We start from the raw sequence: 20,716 nt of genomic DNA on the forward strand, positions 1-20,716 counted from the left end.
ATACCTTTGAATGCACTCACACTGTTCCCAGTGACCAGGGGAGTTGCTCTTATAAAACCAGAAGCAAGATGCTCTTGTCAACGGTTTTGGAGCCTCGGGGAAGTAGATGCCTTGTTCTGGGCATCTGCTAGGAGGATATAGTGAATTACCCATGATTTGAATGCCTGAAGCAAATCATTCCAGGACTCACCGACAGTGGGTTGGACCCAAACTGGGGATTTGCTCCAGCTCTTTTTATTAATGCCTGCCATCATGGTTGCTGTCCTTTACTATTTCCTTCTGAAGACAAAGACATTACTTACACTGCTGGCAAAACTGCAGTGATGCAAATCCCACAGTTTATTCTGGCAATACAACTTGTTTGCAGTTACCCTGGTTGCTGATGGCTGGATAAGGAGTACTTCTTCATTCCATGCAGGCATATTTTTGGAACCATTTTCATTTACAAGTTAAAGTAGGCAGTTACCACAAACTTGTGACTATGTTAAGATCCAAAATTAACGTCTGGTTTAATAATGAGGTAGGGAGGTTACTTCCAAAAACATTAAGAATATGAGTATAGGACAGAGTGCTGATATGATTCTACCAAAATATAAGCTGTGTCAATTTATTAATGAATAGTGAAATAGCTGTTTCATGGCTGAATACTGTCCAGATTCTGTGCTGAGATTTGAATCTGTTCAGATGTCTGTCATAATAGGCCGTATAGCAAAAAGCAGTTCAATTCTCATGTGAACTGAAGAATGGTGTGCCCCCATCCTTACACGAGAGGAACATTAAACTTCTCTCCTACATTAGTCAGCACACCAATAGAGTGCAGCTGATTTTTTAGTCTGAGGAGTCAGAAGGAAAAGGCAGCACAGCCCTGCATTGCAAATTCATTAATTCCTAAAGCCACAGCAGGAGACTGGGAGATGGGAAATAACCACAGCAGATGGCATAAAGCTTGCTTAAGTCCTCTTCAACCCCAACAGACTCCCCACTTTTATCTTCTCCTCCTCCCTGGTATATCTTGCAACAAAACCTATAGCAATCACCAAAAAAGGAAATTCCTGAGCCCATTGCTTAACTAGGTTGCAAGACGTAACACTTAATCTAAACTGAACAAGAGACTTGAACTGGGTTTCATTTCGGGGTTATTTTTCAGACTACTTGGGAAACAAAAGCCTTGACTTTTATTTACTATTTAGACTGCAGTAGAAATTCAAATGGAAGAAATATGTTCAAACACAAAAAAGAGCAGAGCTCTTCTAAGACTGAACATGAAGATGGAGCATGTATTTGCTGTGCTTGTACAATGCTTGGCTTCAGAATTCTGCTAAGATAACTTAGCATACTCTGATGGCACATACTGTACACGTTGTTGCTGAATTAACAAAGAGCAGAAATGCCTGCTAATGAAACATGTCAATATGCCTAAAATTAGTTATAAAGAATAACTGAATAAATTTAACTAATGCAAAAAAATTAAGGTCTTGGGTCTTTGAGGCAACTAATGTCACTGTACTGATTCAGCTCCTGCTGGAGGGGTTTCCAGGTTCATTCCTACAGTTTGGAGATGCTAGAGATAGCTGCAGTATCAGTTGTGAGCTCTTACTGGACAGCGTACAGTATGCTTATTTCAGAAGAGAGCTGAAACATAGCAGAAAGCAAATTGTAGAGTGCTATGCATGACACCCACCATCCTTCTTCATTTCTTATGCGGAGCCATTGTAGAAAGAAATGTTAGCAGCTCCCCATACATTGGAAAGGGTCATCCATGTGCCTTCCGCGAATCAGCCATCTTGCTACTAAAAATGAGACTGAAACCCTTTTTTCTTCCTTCATTAGCTGACGTTTTATCTCCTATGTCTTGGCCACTACACACAGACTGGGAAAATGACTCAAGAAGATCACAGAGATCGTGCAAAAAACAGGTGCTTGGTTGCCCGCTGTCTCCTATTTTTCGAAGTCAAAGTATTTTACAGTTTTGCTGCATAGTTCACAGTACCAGGCAGTAGAGCATCAAGTTCAGCTTTTGTTACAAGAATGTGTAATCAGTCTGGAAAGTCCAATAAAACCAAAGGTGCATTAGTACCTCCTGATGGGTTTTCTCATGCTGGAGGCGGTGCTTTTTATCCTTTTCTGTCTTTCAGGGTATGATGTCACAAGATGGTTTGAGACAAACTAATAGCTTGCTGCCACAGAGAGGAGAGCCATTCCTGTCATCATCTCCCCTACCTTTGCCCTTACTTCTGCCCATGTGCTCTCATCACTTAAAAGCCAACACTGATGTTCACTGGATTGCACAGTGAGTTGACTCTGCACTAGAAGAGTGGAAAGCCTAATCCAGAAAAATTATAGTCATGTTTTCTGTGGAGTCTGAATAAATGCCAGAGCTGGCACAAAGTGGTGAGAAGAAAGACTTGCATAGCCAGAAGTGGGGGGCTGAAGGAGAAGCGAGGGAGGAAAGGAGAGTGGGGGCAGGAGGAAAGAGTGGGGGAGGAAGGTGAGGGAATGAGACCTCCCCTTTCAAAAGCAGCAAACTGTTTATTAGCTCAGTTGTAGCTAATACACAAGGGCCCCACACAAGGGTGTGTGGAACCACACCCTTGCTCTGTATCTGAAAACCAGGTTCTCAGTTCCATCTTTATGTGCATTGGTAAGATCTGTATCCCCACCCTGGACTACTTTCCCTTCTTGAAAATGATTATTTGTATGTACTGAGATACAGTTTAGAAACCTCCACCATGTAGAAAAAGTTATAAGCCATCTAGGATGCCCCTGGGTGACTGCACAAAGATTTTCTTCTCCAAGCTGTTTAGATTCCAAACAGAAAATATCACCAGCTAGTGAAAGAAGTGAAGTAGTACTAGTATTCTGATTGAATATAAATGAAGACTAAAGGTCTCTTAAATCTTCCTGCTGACCCCGACGCACCTTGTGGTTTAGTCTGGAGAGTTTGAATGATTGGGCCATGTCATACAGCAAGTCTGTGGCAGGGGAGACTACCAGAGTCCCAGTTCAACGCCTAAGCTGAAGCACTCCTTCAATCTGTGGAGACCCTGGGTTCCATAACTGTGGTATAAAATTGGGAAGTGGTGACAACTTTTTAATCCTCTTCATTAACCTGTTTATTTCTAAAATCTTGATTGTCAAAAAAATTAAAGCATACAGTATTTATCCTGAAATCATGTCAGAGGGATGGCTACCCTAGATACAGTGGTGGTGGGGAAATGCTGAAAATAAAAAACAGCATGGCCAAACCACCTTATCCTGTCCTGTTTCTTCTGCGTTTTGGTGCCCACATGGCTTCCCGTTAAGATATTTATGTGCAAAGAATAAGAGCTTTCTGTAGGCAATCTCCTAAGACTGAACAATCCATTCAGTGCTTATACTATTCAGTGCCTGTGACATTTCAGAGTCATTATGGATGTGTTTCTGAAAAGAACACTAGATTAATTCACATCTTCAGGCACCACAAAATCCTCAATGTAAGGACCTTTGTCTCACTTTTTAAGTAGAACTATTGGTATCAAGGCAGAGAATGTGAAAATATCGCTTATGTTGGCATCAATCTGGCAGTCTAAAGACTCTAAGAATAGAGATTGTGCCCAAATCAATTTACCACCAGTTTTCCCTAAATCAAAGTTGTAAGACATTGCCAAATGGCAAGGATATCCTCCTTTGGACAACACGCATAAATTGTGCTCTAGTTACTTAATGAAAAGAAATCCTTGAGCCTATGCTTGAAAATATAATATAGGCTATATATATATACATACACGTATATATGGATAAATACAAAACTACAATTACATTGATGACACCAGTCTGCGTGAATAAAGAAAAAAGAGTTAGAAGGACAAACCTTTAACTAAGTAATGACCAGATAAGAACCTAAGCAACATAATACAACAACACCATGACAACATATAGCAAGCCATCAGCAATTTAAAAGGTGCAAGTACAGCACCACCAAAGAATAAGGCCATCAAACTTCATAATGGCAGAGACATCTTCAGTAAGTTTACTGAATGCCATCCTTCCTTACTGTGTGAATGTTGTTTTATTGTGCTTGTCACTCAATCATCTGAGAACAAAGGTCAGCCCAATTTCCTCGTCAAAATATACTCCGCTTACAAATGAAAACAGGTCAGTTTATTTTGCAGGTGGAGTTGCACTCATTGTCAGTCCTGCCTCAAATATAAAGGGCTGTGTGATTTGGAATACTTAAACAGTGAGCAAAACGTGAGCTGTAAATGTTTTTCAGCTTTTCCAGTCAAATAAACTCAACTATTCTGGAGTTTTGTGCAGTGGTTTATAAATAACTGTAAATAATTAACAGTAATTATCATTCAATCCAAACAATTTTTTTTTTTGCAAAACGATGGTCTCACAAAGCGAATCTCTAAATGCTAATGCACAGGGTTCCTGTCAGACAAAGCTCATTGCTGCCATCTGCTGAGGAAGAGACAACATAGGACATAAACAGCTTAAGTGTCAAAAATCCTCCCGTGTGGCCATTTCGGGCAGAGATTCCCGCTGAAGCGACGCCTGCAAGCCCAGCTACCCGTGATCTGCAATGTGGAATAAAAATCCACATTGCTTTCTTCAACTCTGCCTAAAACAAAAACGAACCGTAAGAAAGACAGCACAGCCCAAGTGTTCATTAGAGTTTAGTGCACCCAGCTACAGGAGTGATGCAGATAAAAGCATTTTGCTAGATGACACTTCGATTTCACGACCAGGGATAAAGTCCAAGCACCCCGCGCGTGGAAGCGTTGAGCAGTACGTGATCGTTGCATAACTCAGCGGTTAATCATTTTTGCGGGTTCCTATGTAAGGCTGTTTCTCAAAAGCAGTGGGTGTTTCCCAGCAGCAGGGGAACGAGGATCACCACCGAGCGCCCGTCTCCCAACACCATTTCCCCGCCGCGGGGCCGCCTCCAGAGCGGGCTCTGAGGCCCACAGCGGCCAGGCCAGGCCGCGCTCGCCTCGGGGCAGGGCCTCACCGCCTCGGCCCCTGGTGAGGGAGCCCCGCAGCGGGGGCAGCAGAGGCGGCGGGGACGTGGGCTGCGCCCGGACCTGTGCACGGCGCTGTCCGGGCAGGGCAGCGCCCAGACGGGCCCTGAGCGTGCAGCGAGCGTGAAGCTCCGCCATGACGCGCTGCGCCCTCAGCCACCGGCCGCCCCTTCCCGGCAACGCAGCCGTTGGCACCGCCTCCCGAGGAAACCAGCGCGCTGAGTGGGGCAAGCCTCTGACCGGCGTGTGGGTTGACCAATCAGAGCGCGACTCAGCGAGGGGCGAGCCAACCGAGGAAAGGGGCGGGAGCGGCTCGCCGGAAGCGGGTGCCAGCGGCGGCGCTGAGGGGAGCGGCGGGGTGCGGAGGTGGTGAGGTGAGCGCGGGCGTTTCTCCTGGGCCTTGCCTGGCCGTAGCGCGGTGCGCCTCCCCCCGCTCCCCTCGTCTCAGTGGCGGCCCGGCGCCTCCCCGCCTCCCCCGGGCCTCCCTCTGGCCTCCCTGCCCCCGCGCGGCGCGGCCGGCCCCGGGCAGGAGCTCGGCTCCGCCGGGGACTCGTTGGCGCGGCCCCCCGGGTGTCTCCGGCCTCAGCGGGGGGGGGGGAAGGGAAGGGAAGGGAAGGGAAGGGGCCGCCGCTGCCCCCAGGGTGGCTCTGGGCCCCGGCTGGTGTCGCGGATCGAGAGGCTGATCGCGTCGGGAGCGTGCCGTGGGGGCAAGCTAACGGGTGGTGTGTGGATGCTGCCGAGCCTTCAGCCTCCGAGGGGCTCTGGCTCCGGTGCGCCTCTCACAGCCGTCTCTTTCACGGTGTTTTTGTTGTCTGTCTGTATTGCGCGGGTGTCACGCAGATTGTTAAATGTGTGTTTCTTGGGGGCGTTCCCTAGGTGTTTTCGTCTGGAAAAATGGGTGAACCTCAGCAAGTGAGTGCTCTTCCTCCACCACCAATGCAATATATAAAAGAATATACAGATGAAAATATCCGTAAAGGTCTGGCCCCAAAGCCACCTCCGCCTGTGAAAGACAGTTACATGATGTTTGGCAATCAGTTTCAGTGTGATGACCTAATTATCCGACCCTTGGAAAGCCAAGGTATTGAGCGATTGCATCCTATGCAGTTTGATCACAAGAAGGAGTTAAGGAAGCTTAATATGTCTATCTTGGTCAACTTCTTGGACCTCTTGGATATCTTGATAAGGAGTCCAGGGAGCATAAAGCGAGAAGAGAAACTGGAAGACTTAAAACTGCTTTTTGTTCACGTCCATCATCTTATAAATGAGTATCGCCCTCACCAAGCGAGGGAGACACTGAGGGTCATGATGGAGGTGCAGAAACGTCAGCGTTTGGAAACAGCAGAGCGATTTCAGAAGCATTTAGAGCGAGTTGTAGAGATGATTCAGAACTGCCTGGCCTCCTTGCCCGATGATCTACCTCACTCAGAGGGAGGGTTGGGAGTGAAAGCAGAACCCATGGATACTGATGATGGCAACAGCTGTATTGGACAGAGTGAAAAACAGAGGGAACGTTCTGGTTGCAAGAGAGATCAGGTTTTAGACAAAGATGCAGCTATGTGTAGCATTATTGATGAAATGACATGAAGAAAACACTTTTTATTAGCTCACCATAGCAAGGGGCAGAACAGATTCTAAGGGTATATGTTATGGTTTAATTTGCTGTTGTACAAGCAAACAAAGCATTTATTTTACACATGATGAGAAGGGTTGTGAATGACTAGGCAGATGGAAATGTGTAATATTTTATGTAATCTGTGTGTTTATTCGTAAGAACAAAAATGTGTACTTCTTAAATGCATCATGTGAAGTAGAAGCAACTGATTAAAGTTAACCTTTTTTTTGGTGTACTTTCATCCAGTTTGTCATTTGCTGCTTTTTTGGGTATGTTCCATTTGTTACTTTCTATGCAGTGTGGAAGCAAGTAAGGGATCTGACAGAGGAATTGAAGTTGATGGTTTTTCCATTTCAAATGAGCTTTAGTTGCTTACACTTTCAGTGGGTCTTTTCTGAAATACATGTTTCAATACTAAAAGTAAAATTAGTCAAGTCTGCAAAATCCATTTCTCTAACTTTATAAAAATATAACTGTACAAAAAGAACCTAAAATTACTTTTATTTAATTATTTATTGTGCCACAATCTCAGAGAGAGAGAGAGACTGAGAAAGACTGAGATTGTCAGGAATTTTGGGAATGAAATGAGTTGAAATTAATTGGATTTTAATTTTCTTAGATGTAAATCATAACTGACCGTGAGATTACAAAAATGCCTATATACCTCTCCTTTTGTAGTTTAGAATGAAGAAGTGGCCTCTTTAGCCTGCCCCTCCTTTCAGGGAAATCTTAATTCTGTCTTTTTGCTGTGCAACGCTATAGTACATATGTTTTGCAAACTGTGTACAGCAGCTAAAATACTATGATAAACTTCATGGGTGAGGAAACTTGCACAAACTGTTTTTCACCATGATTTTGCAAGCTATGTCTCTGTCTTATCTGATAATTCAGATGTGTTTTCAGAAATGTGTGTTTATCTAAAAAGACAGGCAAAAGCACTGAGCTACTGGGTGGTGTGAATTGAGCTCACTGCAGATACAGGTGAAATGAGCTGGAGCAACCATGTGTGTATGACGCATGGGAAGAGTCAGTTCTGATTAGCAGCTAGAGGATCATCTGCTAAGTTAAGTGCATATGACGTCTTAATAATAAAGTGGAAACAGATGTTTGTCAGAAATGTAGAAATAATTTCACATGAAGTTAACACTTGTGTCTTGTCTTCAACCATCACTGTTTCCTTTCTTCACCCTTGGCTAGATTTAAACTATATGGTTTATATGTAACTAGAAAACAGTTGTGTGTGAGTAGAATTAATTAGCTACTTTGCAAATGCTTTTTAAGTGGAAGATGCAAAGAAAGAGATTTAGTCCCTCCTGGATAAGAGTGGTCATGTAATGTGGAACTCTAGTTCTCATGGACATTTTAACTTTGCCATTCAGAAAGAACTGTCATAGATGCTTAATGGTTTTCTGCTGATCTTGTCTCATTTTTATGCTTTTATTACAGTCATAGGTCTGGGTACCATACTTTTAAAAGTGTTCTGCAAGCTGGGTCCTAGCAGCAACTAATGATTGTGATTAACTTCTGTGAAACAAATTTTGAGATAACTGGAGGTCATTGTCCCTTAAAATACTTAAGACTACTTTCATCTTCCAAAAAATTTCATTAATAATTTGCTTTTTTTCTAGATTTTTTTATATAACTATTTTTTGTCTATCTTTGAAGCAAATACTTATACAGTTGGGGGAAACATCATCTGTTCCTTCTAGGGCTTTTTTTCAGCTGAAACGTTAACTTTTCCCTTTTCTGTCAGATCAAAGCAATGATAGTTTTTCCCTTTTCTATTATGAGTTTACTTTTGGGAAAACAGTAGACTGTAGCTGCAGTGAAGGCAGTGAACACATGCCTGTTGGCATAGGGAAATAGGCCCTTCAAATTTGGTAGGATGATATGACCCATCGACTAGAAAGTGAGATAACAAATGTCTTCTCTAGCGTGCTAATTAACCTGCTGCTGCTGCTATCTTTCCTTATCTGACCACGTTCTCATTTTTATTGGACCTGATGAAAATATTTGAAGGAGTCTATCTTGAAAATGCTAATGCATGATTGTATGAAATATGTATTCAATTATATGCTCCTTATGAAATTCAGTACAAAAAAATTAATATCAGGTATTAAGCAAAATTTTGTTGGAAGCGTAAACAGTTGAAGCTTGTATCAAAAGTGTGTCACCTCTAAAGTAGGCTGCCCGAATGCTTTTATACTTTTTAGTTCTCTGGTACTATTGACTTACAAATCTGACTCTTAATGACTTTCAGAAGAAACAATTTCACTGTTGTGAATATGCTGTTTCTTACATTTTTGTAAGCCAGCCGTATGTGTTTGTGAGCTGATCTTCCAAGCAAACTGAACAGTTTAGTAACATCAATTTTCTTTTTTTAATGGCAAAAATGGTTCTATCACACCATTTGAACAAACATAAGAATAAAAAGGACCAAGGTTATTTGTTGAGAAGTTTCATAGATTTCTCAGTGGAAAGAAGCCAATTGTGTCATCAGTGGACAAAAGCAGAAAGTTTGTAGTTCTGATCATTCAAGGGAAAAAAATTGTTTAATGATATGACTATTGACTTGTAGCAATACTTACTATGCACAGTAAATTGTTTGCCAGGATGGCTCTTTTGGGGATACAGCCTGTGGATGACACCTAAACTGGTCCAGATTCCAGAATGAATAAAACAACTGGGGTGAAGTGAGTGTATTGACTCAGGCAGAGATTTGGGACAAGGTATTCCTGATTCTGATACCCCACTTCTTTATTTCAAAGCTCAGGCATGACATGTAAAGGAGGGATGCATACACTGTATGTTATTGCAGGATAGCTAGCAGGAGGAACTTGTGCTGCAAATCTGCAGATAAATGTTTTTCACACACTGAACCACCAGGAGGTGGTCTTCAACCTGCACCACGTGCCTAGCATGGTTTTGGTGTGTCATTGGCCTGTGAGAGCCAGGTTGCCCTACCTTTTCCGTTTGTGTTGAGCAGTTTCAGGATACCATCATTATATCAGAATTATGCCCACAGCGACTGTCTACAGTGTCCTTTATCCCCAAGAGCAAGAGGAACAATGAGAAAGGATTTTCTTAATCCTAAATCTGCTTCCAGACACTGCATACAAAAATCTCTCCCTCTCTTTCTGCTCTCTCCCACAACTATGTTGCCAGTGTTCTTCTGGCTCTTTGCTAGTTTTATCCCATTTTTCTTCCTTTTCACTTAAAGAAACTGGCAGTTTGACTGCTCTTATGTAAGGTAGTCAGTCCAAGATAACTCTTGATTCCGATTCTAGTTTTCGGAAGCATTTCTGCTGTTTCTGTTTTTGATAAAAATAAAAAATAAAAAAAATACAACTTAATGTAGTCTGTACAAAAGGGTGTAAGGTAGATCATTTGCTTCAGCAAAGACATTCATTGGACTTAGATCTAACATCACAGCCACAGTCCTAGCCCTAATAAAAAAAGAATGTCAACCTCAAGAAGAGTCATGTAATCCAGGGACAGGGAGAGTGGCCACAGAACACTAATTCTCAAAATAAATGCATTTCAACAATGTTTTGTCAAAGCAAGCCTGGAGCCTGGGATAGCATGGCTTTTAAAGTGATTTCTGTATTATGCATTTTACTTTATACTGTAAAAGCTTAGATGCATACAGAATAGACACAGTGTCAAATGATGATAGACTGCAACTCTGTTTAGGCAACTTTCTATCATTACCAAATTGCAGCCCACAAAGAGAACAACATTTGCTGAAAGTACTCCAAGCTGCTTCTAAGCATTAGAACCAGAAATTTATGATTAAATGTTTGAATAATATTTTTCTAGAAATTCATTATTTCTCCAAATTCTCTTCATTTACCACAGCATGTTAAATATCCTATGGGATTTCTCCTTCTAATTTTATGTACTGTGGCAAAAAAGGGACTGAGGAGTGATATGGGGCAGTGGATTATCAACCGTATTCTCTGTCCTGCAGAAGTTTGTACTAACGTCTTGCTTCGTTTCTTTTCATAGCGGTTACCTATGCTATGACAAGGTGTTAGTAGCAATCACAGCTGAACAGAGCTAACGGGGAAAAGTGCTTGGTGTTGCAGACAACAGTTTCGCCCTCTGCAGTCAAGCAGGTGTGGAAAAAATAGAAATAGGCTTCTGAAGCAGTGTTTAATATTTTAGCCTTTTAGTCAAACCACAGTCAACAACAGCTTAGCTATGTGCTATAACAGCAATAGCTTCACTGTGCTGTAAGAGACTAAGACTAACCACAGCAAAGGCAATCCTGATGAGATTAAAGGACATTCTCAGCTGTAGCTAGCATAGCTGACGCACTGATACTGAGGAAGTAAAAACAGAAGTATGTGAAGGAAACAAGTTTGTATAAATGTGGGTGCCCAAAGGGCGAACAAGAGTGTTCTTTCTCCTCTTCAGCCACCATGTCTTCTCGTTTCTCCCTGAACTGGATTCTACTGATCGTGTTTACAGGTAACTAAATGGGCATAAAAGAATAACCGGAAGCAGATGGAGGTAACTATCTCACGCATCTATGTTTCTGATGGTTACAGAGGTAGATTTTATGTTACCAAGGTAAGGGGGGGGGGGGTCGCATGGCACAATTTGCTAGAGAAACTTCGGTTTTGCATTATAAATAGAACTTAATCCCAGCAGCTCAATAGTCTTCTGATGATCTTGTCTCACTTTTTAAGGTAAAATCGTATTTGTGGGTATGATGATTTTGAAGACACTGCTTCTGAGGCTGTTTGTTTAGGCCTGTTGGCAAGTAATCTTAAGTAGAAAGTTTTTCTTTTTGGGGGGTGGGGGGGGATGATGTTCTGAGATTAGCAGAGATCTTTAAATCATTTTAGAATAGATGTAAAACAAGGTTATTTCTCTTCAACAGTCTTTGTGAAGGTGAACGCATAGGAAGTTAAGGAAAAGCTTAAATTACCAGTGGCTTCTGGTGTGTTTCAGCCAATATGAACTTTTCACTGGGACAGACAAATGATTTATCTTTTTTTATATGAGAAACAGCCATTCTCCTAGGACAATATTGTTAAAGGCAACAGCAGTGAAGACAAAAGGTTACAGAGCAGTACTAGTGTAGGCAGATAGACATTAAAAACTTGGTGATAGGATATGTTCAACAGACAGACAAGGAATATTACAGATATTGTTTCCTCTAGTTCTTTATAAAGCTTTTTCTGATTCTGATTTTTATATCAGATAAAATACAATCTATTTTCAGAGATCAGTTTCTCGTATGTTACTGTAGCAGTCACTGCATGAGACTTATTTATAACTAAGATAGTTTAGGATGGGAAAAATGGCTGAGATGAGCTGGGAAAGACAGCTTTTCTGCAAGTGACAGTTTCAGTCAAGCCACACCATGCTTGGGATCCACCAGCATGTGTTGGCTGACCTGCCTTGGGGAGCTTCCTAATTATGGATTATGACTTTTAATGGAGAAAATTTTATCACTAAAATATTTCCAATATTTCCAAAATTTGTCACTAAAATATTTCCTTCTGTAGCTGCTGTAGAGAATTCTATCCCTGAAATGTTAACACAGACAGATTGAAATATTTAGGCATTTGATCCCATGTTACTGAATTTGATAAGGATTGTGTAATACTAGGTATATGGCAAACAGTTTTCTTTGCAGTATAAGCAGACAGAGCATGTACCCCAGGAACCCCACCGTATAGTCTGGTAGAAGAAAGCAGTTACACAGTGGCTTTGACCATCTGGATCACCAGAGCATGAATGATTTTGGCTGGCAGACCTTTTTTTATTAAAATTTTCCTCAAGGAAATATTGACCAGAGTAGTTTAAATACAGCAGGAGAAACTATCTCACTATAATGAGTGTGCTACTGGTTGCTAGATGTTTTGATTTATCAGTCTGAGACTTAGCCTTCTGTGAACCTGAAAAGATTCATTACCTTTGAATAACCTCTAATGGGAACTTAGCAAGTTAGAAACTTCATAAGAACGAGGGAAGAAAATAAGATAACAAGAAAAGAAAGTATAAAATTTCTTGGGAAAACTCTGAAAAATCTCTTCAAATAGGAACCAGCCAAATCTGTCATCAGGGAGGAAATGGTTTCAGCAGTGATCATTCTGAAGAAATCTGCTGTTCAGTGACTTTTGCTTGAAAGGGAGGGATTTCCACAATGCTTTTAATGAAAGGCAATGTCTTACTCTTCCCCCATGTGTGGACTGGTTTAATCTAAATTAACAAAAAAATGAAGAGCTAACAGACTGGACACAGCTGAAGAAAAGCCACAAAGCTGATCATAGCAAGTGCCTTTTCTGTGAAGGGGTACAGGAGCAATTCAGCATCTTCTATTTTAGCGAATTTCATGCAACAAATCAGATCATAAACTGTGGTGGTTTTTAGACAGCGTTATCTCACTCTGGCTCTCCCATTTGTATTATGTTGTTCCAGAATACCTCCCTCCCTCAGAAGTGAGTTGTTTCCCTGTAAAAAGCAACTGGTAGAATGACAGATATTGTCCTCTCTACCTAGTTCCCAAATTCTCCCGGGTTCTGATTTTATTAAGGCTGCACAGAGAGGTGCTAAGAGAATCTCCCCACAAGAATCGGTGCAGATCCAAACTCTGTTCTCCCTTCGCTTTTCTGCCTACCTGCAGAGGCTGTAGAAAACATGTGTTTCTTCTATCTCTGGTTAGAGACACGTCTTCAACAAAAGCGCTGGCTGGAACATTGTCCCTCACCATGCATCAGTCCTGCTGGGCTTCACATCTGTTTGTGGAGAACCTGACCCAGGAATGCCTGGAGGTTTTCATGGGATGGGATGTAATGGGGTATGCAAGGCAAGCTCTGGAAGCTTCCTCCTGTGCACACTCTGCTCAACAGCTACACTTGTCTTTCTGTCCACAGGCCCCACAGTATCAGGATCAATCCTGAAAGGTGTGGTTGGTCAGGATATCACTGTGCCCTGCTCTTACAGTGTTAAGAGGAGAAACGACATCACAACAATGTGCTGGGGTCGTGGTGCCTGCCCTGCTTCAAAATGTTTTCAGCCCATTATCTGGACAGATGGATGGAAGGTGACAGTGCAGTCCTCCAAGAGGTACCAACTAAAAGGGGACCTGTCAAAGGGGGACGTGTCCCTCACAATAGTGAACGCAGAGGAAGCAGACAGTGGGACGTACTGCTGCCGCATAGAGATCCCAGGGTTGTTCAATGATCAGACAAGTAATCACAGGGTTGTGATTGAGAAAGGTGAGTGCAGACGTGCTCTGTTGTGGGACTACTACTGTGGGTAAATCTGTTGCTGAGTCTGGATTTCACAGCTTGTGGTGGCATGATATCTATAATCGTCCATAGTATTGATCTTTAGGACTTTGCGGATCTGCTGGTGGTGCTGTTTAAATTAAGCTGCCTTTGACACTGTTGTGATCCCAAGATAGTCACTGTAATTCAATAAGAACGTATTCCTTTGTTTCATGGCACACAAGACTGCTTAGCATTCTTAGAAGTATTACATGTAGAAATCAAGAGCAAGGGCAGCATAAGGTGCTTTACTCATCCATGAAGCGCTGTACTTGCACCCTTTTCTTAGAAGACAGCACTTCATCTTTCCTTCTGGATTCCAGAGTAAAGTTCAGGGACACAGAGGTAGCTAATATAGAAAAATTTTGTATCAATTCCTCCTTTGAATTTAGTGTTTCTCTGCTGGTAGAAAGAATAATGTGTAGATCAAGTGGGTAACAGATGTGACTGTGTAATTAGTGCTAAGATATGTTTATTATAGAAACATTTTCTCTTTCTCACTGCATGTATGCATATTAAGGTTAATTATAATGTATGTTGGTTTTGTTTCATTTTTTAACATCAGCTAGGATCACTACTCCAAGTCCTCACACTTACACTTCTGAACAGACCTCAGGTAACTTTTATCCAAGTATTAATCTCAATAGCATATATAAGCTATACTGCAATGGGGATCTTAGGAAGGAAAAGAAATGCTAGATGATAGAAAAGTACTGGCTAAAATTTGTTAAACATTACCATAGTACCTGAGATCAGCACTTGGCCTATAAATTCTACCTGAAATTGTTAGATAATCCGGCAGAAGGAGCATGTACACACAGGAGATATTTTGCTCCCAGATGTTAACCTTTTGTGTTAGGTTTGAGTAGTCATTTCATTTGTGCTGCAAATGTTGCTTTCTTCATGTGGTTGTTTTTTTCATGTGTTGTTTTCTTCATGTGGTATAAAATCTCACCATGTCATCTGAAAATGCATTCCATGAACAGTGAATCAGAAATTTTTAGGGGCTTGGTGTGCTTACTATTTAATCAATTTATCTGACACTCAGTTCAACGTAACATGGAACAGTCTTATTGAACTAGAACTAGTTCTCACTAGGCTAGTTCAAAGGTGCCTTTAGCTCGGGGTTCTGTCTCTAGTAGTGGTCAGCAGCAGATGGTTAAAGAGGATCATAGGAACAGCATAGAAATTTTGTGATACATCCCCAAAGTATTTTCCTACCCTGCTATGTCCTACCCTTGTGTCTCAATGGTTCCCTGAATGCGCTGTGTGTATGCATATTTAATAGTCTCATGTAAGGCTCTTCATTGTGCTGGAAGAGACGGTGAACAACTATTCTTCATTTAATTTCTCCATTCCACTCATGAGTTTATAGTCATATACCCACTCAGGTGTATCTTTTTCAGTCTGAAAAAGCCAACTTAAATTTCCAGTACACAAAAGATAGTTCATAGTCTAATGATAACTTATTCTCAGGATTTTGATTTTGAAATAAAAATTGGGAATGCCATTTGCATTCTCCCTCAATCTCAGAGGTTTCCAATTAAGCAGCTCTGAAATGTTACAACAGCTACATTTCCTTTTTGAAAGAAGAAGTGAAAACTTTCTCAGACTGTTTCTATTCTAGCTCTTCTCTGTGAAATTACCTCTAAAATGCTGCAGGTCCTTTTTCAAACATATCACACTTTGGTCAACCTGTTTATTATGTAGCTGCTTTTTGGGAATTTGAGGTTTGCTTGCATAATGCAGTATCACTTGCTTTCTGTAACTTCACACCACTTTTTCTCTCAAGGCCCTGAGCTAACGTTAATGTGTGCATCAGATGAAGTAAGTTTGCTTTTGGCATTCAGCTGCCTCTTCTTGGCTCTGAAATCAGGTGCCCATCTTGGGAACTCCATCTTTCTAGGTTCTGTGTTTAGACAGTGTCGAGAACTGAGAGTTTCCTGGAAGGAATTCAAAGCACTGAAAAGGGTAGTAGAGGCTCCCGTTCTAGGAGTTTTGGGCTGCCCTCTGAAGGCACCAACCTCTTTGATGATATACAGACCCAAAACTCCTGATTTAGATACTTTAGTTAGGTGGCCCAAGGTCAGCAGTATAAATTCCTCTCTGTCATGGCCGAATGGTTCTCTGTGCAAGTGACATGTTGGTTTGTCTTACTTTTGCTCAGCTCCTGGGACTGCCAGTGACTCATCCCCTACTGTCACAACAACATGGCCTTCAGTTTCTGGTTCAGAAGCTCCTCAGACTGTAAGCATCTCTGTTGAGATACAACATACCTAGATTAAGCGGTCAGACATGGGAGGTTCCTGGGTCATCTCTACAGTTCACTTGTAGTGCTTTGTTTCGATTGCAGAAGAATATTTTTTCGTAGTCTGCACATTTAGTGCTTATGTGTTCATTACTAATGTGGAAAAAAAACAATTTGCTTTGTATGCATAAATTACTTCCTTCTTATTAATTCAGAAAAACTTTTAGCAACATCTATATTGCCTTTCAGGCCTATGATCCCTCTTCAAGCACCAGTTTCATCTCAGACTGCTCAGATATAACCACAGACTTGCAGGTATGACAGGATGTGGGGAGGAGTTGAAATTTGACTGCCTGATAGCGGGGGATCGACCTGCACCCCCTGCACGGTGTGGTGAGAAGAGACAGCTCGTGTCTGCCCTGCTGAGTTGAGTCCTCCAGCACGTTTCAGGTTGCCAGGCAGTAACATCATCTGACTTTTATCAGGAAGGCAAGACAGCCAAGCTTCCCTTTAGGAAAGCCTGATGCTAAATACCTCAAGGTAGTATGTGCTGGGGCATTCATATTGCCGCGTGTGCAGAATATAAGTCAGGGAGCATACTGAATTTCAACTTCTTCCTAGGCCTGAGTTCCTGCTGAGAGGTTAGATATTTAGCTCCTGGCTTCAGAAAGAAGTTTTGCATAAGTAAAGACCAAAGTGAGGAGAAGGCAGATTCAGTAATCAGGAAAAAGCCTTGAATAACTACTGAAGAAGTTGACGGTAAAAAAAAGGATACGCTAGGCAATTTTTTTTCTCATAAAAATAAATAAAATATTAATCAAATAATATTAATTCTAAATGAACGGGTTTTGTCATAACTTCAGCTTCTTTGACAATCCCAAGAAACAACACATCTAACAGCACGGTTCACACAACTATAGATAGCAATGTGGCTCTTTGAAACAAGTCCTGTATCTCAAATTAGGCTCTTGCTCTCAAGTATATTTTTACTGCCAGATTGCAAAATGCGCAAATGGCCTTTGGGTCATGGGTTTTTTTTTCCTGTTGGTGCCACTAATACCCATCTGTTTTATGTTTGACAGAATGTGTCTGTATCAGCTCACAGTGCACAGTATTCAGAAAATGGGATATACATTGGGATCGGCATGTGTGTGGTGCTTCTTGTCATCCTTATTTTGGCTCTGTTCCTCAGTAGACGTAAGTTCTTTTCAGCGGAGAGTATTCCAGGAAGGGTGGGGTAGGGACGTCTGCTCATCACAGCTGTGGAAGCTGCTGCAGGTCTTCTGCTCCGAGGCAGCGAGCTCATGTCTCTGCACGGCCTCGCTCTGCGCCCTGCGCTAGCTTGGTCAGATCTCCACCGTGGCGTCCGGGTGACCAGTCTGCACGGTGCCAATATGTTTAGTCGTTTTAGGTCTCAGACTTCACAGAAATTTGCTGAGCCAGAGGCTAGTGAGGAGATACAAGCCCTCCTCCCCAGCCCCACTCCTTTCCTCGTGGATGTTACCCATTCCCTGCTTGCCGTGTTGTCTCCGTCCTTCCCAATGATGAGGGGTGGTGCGTCAGGTTCATGTAACTATATCCAATGCTTTTTGTGCCAGATTTTCTCCTTAGAGGCTCTTGGTCATTCCAAACTACATGAATTTGACCTCATAGAAACAATGGGGATTTCCTATACGGAAAACATCTGCTTTAAAGTTCCCTTATTTAGTTTCTAGCACTTTTTTTTTTCCCCCCTTGATGAACCTGATATTTTCCTTGCTTCTGGTGCTTTAAAGAACATTGTTTTTCTTTCTTTCTTTTCATTCTGGATGATCCTTAGACTATTTACACAATATGAAGAAGCTGAATAACTTTCCAAGGTAAGTATTCTCTTCCCTGTTTCTGCTTTACCTAATAGGACAAAACCGGTCCCAGAAAGAAATTGTTGTTTTTTCTCCTAGACACATGCTGACTGTTCACTCCACCACATACTTTAATTTGATTTTCTTTTTTAATCTTAACTTAATAAGAAACATTGTAAAAAGAAATTAATGAATCCTGCTACTCGTCATTAGTTAATAAACAAAAATGGCTGCCAATTCATTGCATTAGGGGGCATGAAAACTTTGTGTGGGTTGTCTCATAAATGGAGAAATGATTCATTATTAGTTGTGTTTAAATAATAAATGTTTTTGTATATTTTACGTTTTTTCCAGTGAGCTGGTTGATTTAGCTATCTGTTCTTTTGTGTTTCCATTGTCTGTTGTTTGTTTAACAGCATGTTTTTTACTCTTTTTGCAGCTCTGTCATATTTTGGAGATCAGAACGTGCAGGGAACCAAAATGCCCTGGAAGTTGAGATGCATGCAGAGGAAAACATTTATACAATACACTAAGGAATGCACTCATGCTTGCCTTTTTCATCACTGGGACATTAAATAGTTTGCAAAATGTTAGCTGCTCCCTAAACTGTTTGCTCAGCAGCTAAATGTGAGTGGACTACCAACAAATTATTCACATCATTCTAATAAAGCAAATAAAAGCTAACGTTCTAATTAAAATCTTTATCAGCTTATTCCAGAAAGAGAACTCCTACTGGCTTAAATGGAAATATTATTTCCAGAATCCACTTATTGAAACACAGAAAAAGTTGCTATTATATTTATTATCTGATTCAAATTTTCTCTTTCTTTTTGGAAAAAAAGGAAGTGCCAGAATAGCTGGTCAGTCAGAAAAGGAAAACCACACTCATTTTTTTTAATATTTATTGTTTTCACTATGTATTCAGTTTGCCAGCTACAAAACACTCCATGCCATCTGAGGGGAGGAGCAACCCCAGAGCTGCCATGGCAAAGATGACAGTATGGAAAGACTTGGTAGTATTCATATTTCAAAATACATTTCACTGAATTTTTGTTAAAGTTGGATATATCTATTCCTGGTAATGGCTCAGTTATGCAATGTACTAATCTTTGTCCACCCACAGTTAAATCTGGAGGAGCTGTTGGTGCTCAGCCCCTCATGGGATGTTCTTGGAGCCTACAGGACCAGTATTTTGGTGTGCGGAATATTCACAACTTGCTTTCAGCAAACTATGACTAAGTGTATTTTCCTCTGCAAAATACAACGGTTTCTTTCTGTGGCTTTCTCCTCAAGCCCCCACATGCCCTGACAAGTCCTTGGTGTAGAAAGTCTCATTTCCAGGCCTCTAAAACAGCTAGACAAAAAAAACCCAGCTACTCTGGAAAATTAGTTTTAAAATTCCTCTCACTGCTTACAGAGAAGTCATGGATATTGCGCAAAATGTTGGCTGAAAGTTTGCCCTGCCTTTACGCCCCTTTAAATACCAAACAGCTCTAATGTCTTATGCTGTATTTATTTGGTGGGTTTTAGTTCATAAATGAGGAGCACCTGTGGCCCAGAGCCTTTCCTGCATAGCTCCTCGGTTAGCCACAACTCTCAGTTTTTGCTCCGTGCAACACTAAACGCTGGTTTTCTTGAAAACGGAGGCAGCCCCGTGAGGGTGAATCAGCCCTTCATGCACTGTTGAGCAGCAGACACAAGTCTCCCACCCAGCTTTAACTGGAAGAATAGTTTTCCTCAATTATTTTTAAGAAAACTTTTTTAAACAGATGCTGGGGACTTCCTGAAAGAGCGGAGAAGTAGTCGAGGCAGGAGGGGGAGACGGGCTCTTACCAGGTATCAGTCAGCACAGATTTCACTCTGGAGCCTGGTCCGAGCAGCCATGTGCAACACTTAAGCGACGTTACTGCTGCCAGGGAGACTGGCAGACTCTCAGCAGCCTGTCTGTCATTGAGATCATCATTTTCCAGGGAGTTGTACAAAGATCAAAGCTGTAGTGCCCACTGAGGCATAAAGGAGCAGCAGTAACATCAGTAGGTATCTGGGTTAACAGTTGAGATACTCAGGGGCCACGGTCTGGTTGTGACCCCCCCCCCCCCCAACAGTCCATCGCTGCGGGAGGGCTCGAGCTGGCTGGGGAGGGAGGACCCAGCCCCAAAGTCCCAGCGAGCCCGGCTGCGGGGATGTGTCATGCATGAGGGGGACTCTCCTGTAGGGCAAGAGAGCGAGGTGGCACCAGTGGTGCTGGCGTGTTTTGTGCGTTCCCTTGTGAAGTGCGTTCCCTTGGGGCAGCCCATGAGAGCAGGCCTAAAAGGCTGAAACCGGAAAGAAGAATTCACTTTTGAGTGAAGAGCTGAAAGTGGATGCACAAGTGTTGCATGGGGAAGCTCGGAGGTGGGCTAGGAGAGGCCGTAGAGGAAACCAACTCTGCGTATGTCTTCATGTCACGAGTTGCCTTGTGTAAAAAGGTACTGAAACTAGAACAGACCTGTTAATTTTAGATTGTAATTTTGTATTTGACTGTCAGTAACAGCTACTAAACTAAAGTGTATGACGCCACTGTAGACACTACTTCTCTGCTGCCTGACTGAGCACATGTCACTGCTGTGGGCACTGGACCATGACCAGAACTGGAGGAAGTTTGGTCTGGTCTCTGAACCAGATCTCAGAAAACATCTCCAGTAATTTCTGCCTCCTGCAGCTTTTTCCTAATCAGTCATCTC

General features: G+C 42.0%; 2 protein-coding genes across 2 annotated transcripts in view; both read left to right on the top strand.

The window, feature by feature from the left end:
• The first annotated feature begins 5,291 nt into the window (after positions 1 to 5,291).
• Positions 5,292 to 6,859, top strand: MED7 (mediator complex subunit 7). The gene is made up of 2 exons (XM_067304691.1): positions 5,292 to 5,377; positions 5,880 to 6,859. The coding sequence occupies exon 2, from the start codon at positions 5,898 to 5,900 to the stop codon at positions 6,588 to 6,590; it is 693 nt and encodes a 230-aa protein (XP_067160792.1). The 5' UTR covers positions 5,292 to 5,377; positions 5,880 to 5,897; the 3' UTR covers positions 6,591 to 6,859.
• Positions 6,860 to 11,012: 4,153 nt separating this feature from the next.
• LOC106493606 (T-cell immunoglobulin and mucin domain-containing protein 4) overlaps positions 11,013 to 20,716 on the top strand; it is a 33,239-nt gene continuing 23,535 nt past the window's right edge. Inside the window, exons 1-7 of the mRNA XM_013953673.2 lie at positions 11,013 to 11,091; positions 13,509 to 13,853; positions 16,072 to 16,151; positions 16,402 to 16,467; positions 17,235 to 17,349; positions 17,972 to 18,011; positions 18,433 to 18,523. Coding sequence (XP_013809127.2) covers positions 11,043 to 11,091; positions 13,509 to 13,853; positions 16,072 to 16,151; positions 16,402 to 16,467; positions 17,235 to 17,349; positions 17,972 to 18,011; positions 18,433 to 18,523 — 786 coding nt within the window. The 5' untranslated portion in view covers positions 11,013 to 11,042. The remainder of the gene's footprint in view (positions 11,092 to 13,508; positions 13,854 to 16,071; positions 16,152 to 16,401; positions 16,468 to 17,234; positions 17,350 to 17,971; positions 18,012 to 18,432; positions 18,524 to 20,716) is intronic.

The sequence above is a fragment of the Apteryx mantelli genome, chromosome 14 (assembly GCF_036417845.1).
Source record: "Apteryx mantelli isolate bAptMan1 chromosome 14, bAptMan1.hap1, whole genome shotgun sequence".
In the NCBI taxonomy this organism is placed as follows: domain Eukaryota; kingdom Metazoa; phylum Chordata; class Aves; order Apterygiformes; family Apterygidae; genus Apteryx; species Apteryx mantelli.

Excerpts from the sequence above, each read along its gene's own strand:
- MED7 (XM_067304691.1), top strand. The coding sequence starts at position 5,898 with ATGGGTGAACCTCAGCAAGTGAGTGCTCTTCCTCCACCACCAATGCAA.